This window comes from Peromyscus eremicus, chromosome 4 (assembly GCF_949786415.1).
Source record: "Peromyscus eremicus chromosome 4, PerEre_H2_v1, whole genome shotgun sequence".
In the NCBI taxonomy this organism is placed as follows: domain Eukaryota; kingdom Metazoa; phylum Chordata; class Mammalia; order Rodentia; family Cricetidae; genus Peromyscus; species Peromyscus eremicus.
The window spans coordinates 3,720,666-3,727,036 of record NC_081419.1 but is presented as its reverse complement, the minus strand read 5'-3'; the positions used below and the strand labels follow the sequence as shown (position 1 = coordinate 3,727,036).

Sequence of the window (6,371 nt, the reverse complement as noted above, 5' to 3'; positions counted from 1 at the left end):
AGCCGGAGCCAGGCCCTCCCTGTGCCATGGACCTGTAGCAGGAGTGCCAGGACAAAAATGGCCAGTGTACTCAAGCCAAGAGTCGGGCTTGGGGTGGGAAGGGCTGGGCAGGAGCAAAGGGAAGCAGGATGAGGTTAGCCCGGGCAATGGGGACTCTGAACAGTTCTGAAACAGCACTGTGGTATCACTGGGGACCCTGTGAGGAAGGCCAGGCAGGCTGTGAGGACAGCCTGTGCCTTGTGCCCACTGAATTAGGCCTTGAGATAGCCAGGCATAGCACGGTAGAGGAGAGTGAGCAGTTAGAGAGACCAGGAGGACACTCGAGGCCCTGGATCTAGGGCATTTGTGGAGAGAGCCCTGGAACAGGGGTGGTATTGTGGCCCCTTGGGGTTGCACTCCTCAGGTAAGGTGGCTGGGGGTGGAGCACAGTGCACAGGGAGGGGTCAGGATTGCCCAGCCTGTGATAGGTGAAACCAGGGATTGGCAGAGGATGCCTCTGGTGACTGAAAGGGAGGCTGCTCTGAAGATGGGTAGAAGACGGGGGTGGGGTGGGGTGGGGGTGGGGTGGGTGATGGGTGAGGAGTGTAGAGAACAAGGAAGAAGCCTTCCGTGGTGGGGCAGGTACCCCACACTGGCTTCCCATTCTGGCCCTTCTGTCTCCCAGGTACTCCAGCCTGGACCTGAAGTCCCAGGAGGCCTATGAGATGGCTGTACAAGGTGTGATCCGGCCCATGAACAAGTCCCCAATGCTCATCTCTGGCATCCGCTGCCTGCACTTTGCACCTCCCGAGTTCCTTTTAGGTAAGTCACTCAGGAAGCTGGAGATGAGATGGAGCCTGGGTTTGGCATGTGTGGCATGCCAAAGCCAGCATACACTGCCCTGATTGGCTAGCCATGGGTGGCTTCTATCCACCAGGTCCAAGTTCAGCCTAACCCAGAGTAACAGCACAAAGGCTGCCCTCTGCCTCCTTTCTCTTCCCAAGCCTGTGAAGCCAACCCTTAAGAAGCAAAGACTGGGCTGGGCAGTGGTGGCGCACGCCTTTAATCCCAGCACTGGGAGGCAGAGGCAGAGGCAGGTGGATCTCTGTGAGTTTGAGACCAGCCTGGTCTACAGAGCGAGTTCCAGAGCTACACAGAGAAACTGTGTCTCAAACCTCCCACCCCCCAAACAAAACAAAACATGAAGCAGAGACTGGATCTAGCAGCTCATTTCCAGAGCTGTCCACATTGTTGAAGGTCCCTCAGATGTGACTGTCACTTTCTGAGTCTCGCCCAGCCTCTTCTGTGTCCCATTGGCTTCTTCCTTGAGCACTCCCCAAAGCCCCCAGTGGTAAGCCCTACATGAAAGTGCTGCCTTTGTGCCCCACTCCCGGTGCATGAATAGACCAAGTGTAAGCAGAGCTGCTGGAAGCCCAGCTTGCTCATAGCTTCACAGCTCAGCCGAGGGATCCAGAGCTGGGATCCACACGACTGCCGTGCTCCAGGTCCTCCCCCAGAGCTAGAAAGCATCTCCTGAAGAATGTTCCTGTGGAGAGGAGTCCAAGGGCTGTGGATCCAGGTCAGCTTGGTCCCTGGAGCTATTGCTGACAGTCGTGTCTGTTCGTGCCTGTGCTCCACAGAGGTGCAGTGTATGCATGAGACGCAGCAGCAGCTGAGGAGGCTGGTGCATGAAATCGGCCTGGAGCTGAGGACCACCGCTGTCTGCGTGCAAGTGCGGCGTACTCGGGATGGCCCCTTCAGGCTGGATGATGCCCTCCTGAGAACGCAGTGGGACCTACACAGCATCCAGGATGCCATCCAGGCTGCAGCCCCCCGGGTGGCAGCAGAGCTGAGAAAGAACTTGAGACTAAGGTCGGGCCACCAGCAGCTCCCCAGTGCTGGGCAGCCTTGTGGATTCAAGGACCCAAGCTCCACTTTGGGGGTGGAAAGCTCTGTGGGGCAGTGAATGCCCGGATGTGGGTGGGCAAAGACAAAGGCTTTTTACAAGTCAGAGCTGATGACCGTGCAGAGAGTGACCTCAAGTGCCTGAGCAGTGCCCACGCCTGCCATCCCAGCGAAACGAAAAAAGGGAAAAAGGGAGTCTTTCTACTTGAGACACAGACTAACTGCAGAGATGAGCCGTGTGTGGCGGCAGGGCCTATCTTGGCTATTTGGGAAGCTCAGGCTAGAATCTTGACAGTTTAAGGCCAGCCTAGGGTTACACAGTGAAACCGTGTCTCAAAAGTCAAATCAGAGTCGACTTGTAATTGAAGCACTCCAGAGGTAGAAGTTCAAGGTCATCCTGGCCACAGTGAGTTTAAGACCAGTCTGGGCTGTTTCCAGTGTTTAGGTTTTCAGAGATGGAGAATGTCACCCCAACACCTAATGACCACTGGTGATTTATTTAGATTCATATGACTGATTTAGCTGAATGTATTTATACCCTAGGGAAAAGTCTTTCCACTGTTTCAAGGTGGTATCTCACACCTGTGATCTCAGTACTAAGCTGAGGCAGGAGGATGACTCTGAAATTGAGGCCAGCCTGAACTTTCTGGAGTACTTTATAGTACAGGTCAGTATTTAATCCTTTGGCCAGTCATAGTGGTTCCAGACCTGTAATCACCACGTGGGTGGTGGAGGCAGGGGGATCAGGAATTCAAGGTCATCTTTGGCTACATGAGTTCTAGGTACATGAAACCCTATCTCCAAAATAAAAAGCCCCAAATTACTTTTAAAGGTTTATTTTTATGCATGTGAGTGTTTGCATGTGTGTTGTGTGTGCACCCCATGCATCAAGAAGGCTAGAAAAGGGCGGAGCCCTGGAGCTGGACTTGCAAGCAGTGTGAGCCACCACAGGGATGCTGGGAATGGACCACTGGTCCTCTGGAAGAGCAGCCAGTGTTCTTAACCACTGACTCATCTCCTCAGCTTCCTGAATTTAATCTAATCCCTTGCCTTATGTAACTAACCACTCTGGCTGTGAACAGTTACAGACTGATAATTGTTTGTGTCTACAGTGTAAAAAAAAAAAAACAGCAGAAAAGCAGGGGCTGTGGCGCAGTCTCAGCATGGTGCTGATGGAAGGCTGCTGCAGAGAAGACACACACACACAAAAGGATTTGTTGTTTTGTTTTGTTTTTTCGAGATAGGGTTTCTCTGTGTAGTTTTGATGCCTGTCCTGGAGCTTGCTCTGTAGACCAGGCTGGCCTCGAACTCACAGAGATCCACCTGGCTCTGCTTCCCAAGTGCTGGGATTAAAGGCGTGTGCCACCACCGCCCGGCTACAAGTCATCTATTTTTTGTGAGCCTCTGAGACCAATTAGTGTGGGACACATGCATGGGTATAGGGCCATCCACAGTCTACTATGAGCTACACTTCTGAAGAAAAATGGTTCTCCCTCCATAGCCATCTCTCTAGCAGCCTATCAATCACCTATGGAGGCTCAAGATGGCGGGTCCCATTAACCCCTTCCATCCTTGCTGAGTGTTGACTGGCTTGATCTTATTGTGCAGGCAACCAAAGCTGCTGTGAGACTACGTCATGCCCAGAAGACATTTTCACAGTTGTGTCCCCAGTCTCTGGCTTCTGTCATCTTGCTGCTCTCTCTTCTGTGACGTGCCAAGCCCTGAAGGAGATGGTGTGGTACAGATGTCTCATTTAGGGCAGTCCCTCCACAGTCACTCTCTGCACTTTGAACGTCCATGACTCTCTTGTTAATTCCTGTCCCCTGAATGGAGAGTGATGAGTTCCTGATAAGGTCTGAGAGCTGCCCTGGTCTCTTTGTGTAAAGATAGATATTTACAGGGCGGTTGAACAAGACCGTAGTCGTAGCTAATCTCCTAGGACCTAGGACCTCTTCAGCCATGGATTCTTGGTCAGATTTATAGTGCCAGGCACGAGTCCCTGCTGTGGAGTGGGCTTCATGTCTGAACAGGAAATGGTTGGTTGCCACCATCATATGGATACCACTGTTGCACTAATACACATATATCTAGCCAAGATGGTCTCTTTTTTTTTTTTTTTTAAGATTTATTTATTTATTATGTATACAATATTCTGCCTACATGTAGGCTTGCAGGCCAGAAGAAGGCACCAGGTCTCATTACGGATGGTTGTGAGCCACCATGTGGTTGCTGGGAATTGAACTCAGGACCTCTGGAAGAAGAGCCGGTGCTCTTAGCTGCTGAGCCATCTCTCCAGCCCCGGTCTCTCTTTTTAATTTATTCGTTTTATGTGTGTGGATATTTTATCTGCTTGTATGTCTGTGCACTGTGTGGACCAGAAGAGGGTATCCCATGGAGATTGTAGTTACAGATGGTTGTGAGCCACCATGTGGTTGCTGGGATTTGAACTCAGGACCTCTGGAAGAACAGCTGGTGCTCTTAACCTCTGGGCCATCTCTCCAGCCAACCAAGATGGTCTTTTATTGTGGCTGGAGGATTCACAGCTACACAAGACTGTTGGCTGGCTTTTCTCCCCCAGCGGCTTGCGTAGCACCTTCTAGCGCTGTGAAAGGAAGTTTCCAGGTCAGTTTCACCTTGATTTCTTCTGTCCTATCACCAGAGTGCGGTGTCTTCAGCAACAAGGTCTTACTGTCATGTTCTGGTGGGCAACCAAGAGCAACAGCATTAGCTTGTACTGTTTGGGGGTCTTGGGACCATCGTGACCAGCCATCCAAAGGGGAGGGTCTCACACTTGACACTGGCATTTTACCTTAATAACCTATGGCTTCTGGGGCAGAGATTTAGCCCCTGTGCAGTGTACCTCCATGCCAGCTCTTTTTAAATATATACATTTATATATACAAATTATACATATATAATTTTTAATTGGTTGTTGTTTGTTTTCTGAAGCAGGGTTTCTCTGTGAAACAAGTCTTTATTGGGGGTGAAGGGGGTACATGTGTTTGGAGGCCAGAGGTCACCTAACCCTGGCTATCTTGGAACTCGCTTTGTAGATTAGGTTAGCCTTGAACTCTCAGAGATTTACCTGCCTCTGCCTCCCAAGTGCTGGGATTAAAGGCGTGTGCCACCACATCTTGTAGCTAGAGTTTTCCTGCCTGGCCCACAGTCAGGGCAAATCTCTTTCACCTGCCAGTCCCACAGCCTCTCAGACCCGACCAAGTAAACACAGAGACTTATGTTGCTTTCAAACTGTATGGCCGTGGCAGGCTTCTTGCTAACAGTTCTTATAGCTTAAATTAATCCATTTCCTTTAATCTATACCTTGCCACATGGCTCGTGGCTTACCGGCATCTTCACAAGCTGTTTCTCATCGTGGCGGCTGGCAGTGTCTCTCTGACTCAGCCTTCCACTTCACAGCTTTATTCTCCTCCTTGCCCCGCCTATACTTCCTGCCTAGCCAACGGCCAATCAGTGTTTTATTGATTAATTAGCAACACATTTGCCATAAATCCCACAGCAACATCTGGCTCAATTATATTTTTTAGTAAGCTTATAAGATGAGTTTTTCTGTGGCTTTCCAAATATCCTTAATGTTAGTAACCCTCTCCCCATCACCTAGGGACGTTTTAAAGCTGTTTTCTCTCACTAAGTTCATGTCTCTATGCTATAGATACTTCGGCCCCACATACAGATACTTCTTGGCTTTCTTTGATAATATTACCTTGTATTTGGAAAAATACCTTGTATTTGGAGAAAGCCTATCATCCCAACACTGAGAAGCAATAGCAGCAGGATCAGAAGTTCAAGGTTCTCTTCAGTGATACAGTGAGTTTGAACCAGCAAACAACAAAACAAGTCTTTATTGGGGGGGGGTGTTTGGCGGCCAGAGGTCACATTGTCTCTTCCTCAAATGTTCCCCACTTTGCTTTTGGAGACAGGAACTCTCACCGAACCTGGAAATCACCAATTCAGCCAGACTGGATGGCCAGGAAGCTTCAGAGATCTCGCTGTCTCCACCTCTCTTGAGCTGGCATTACAAGACACCTTTCCCAGCTTTTTCAAACCGTGATACTGAGGATCTGAGCTAAGGGCTAAGGTCATCATGCAAAGCGTCATGGGCACTTTCACCAACTCTGTCTCCCGCTATTTTTTGAGTCAGGGTGTTACTCTGTAACCCAGACTGGCCTAAACTTGCATCAATCCCCCTGCCTCAGCCTCCTGAGTGCTGGGTTCACAGGTGTGAGCTGCTGTACCAGCTTCATCTCCATTAGCCTGCTTATGTGCCCCTAGGTCTAAAAGGAGGCCATGCCCACGTTCTCCCCCTTATCCTCACCTTCAGAGAGAAGTGCTGAGATGTGTCTTGTCCATGCTTTCCATGTGGCTATGGGTCACCTGTAGAAACTGGCCCTGACCACCATGACATTTTACCTTGCCATGGTGGCCTTTACAGCAGCTTGCTGCATAAGCAGTGTGTGCTCAACAGGCTG

At 50.2% G+C, this 6,371-nt stretch overlaps 1 protein-coding gene across 1 annotated transcript in view; it reads left to right on the top strand.

Annotated features, from left to right (window-relative positions):
- The window catches only part of Trub2 (TruB pseudouridine synthase family member 2), a 13,225-nt gene extending 10,510 nt beyond the window's left edge, over nucleotides 1–2,715 (top strand). The window contains exons 7-8 of the mRNA XM_059259936.1: nucleotides 665–801; nucleotides 1,620–2,715. Of these exons, the coding sequence (XP_059115919.1) occupies nucleotides 665–801; nucleotides 1,620–1,945 (463 nt within the window). The 3' untranslated portion in view covers nucleotides 1,946–2,715. The remainder of the gene's footprint in view (nucleotides 1–664; nucleotides 802–1,619) is intronic.
- Nucleotides 2,716–6,371: the final 3,656 nt, after the last annotated feature.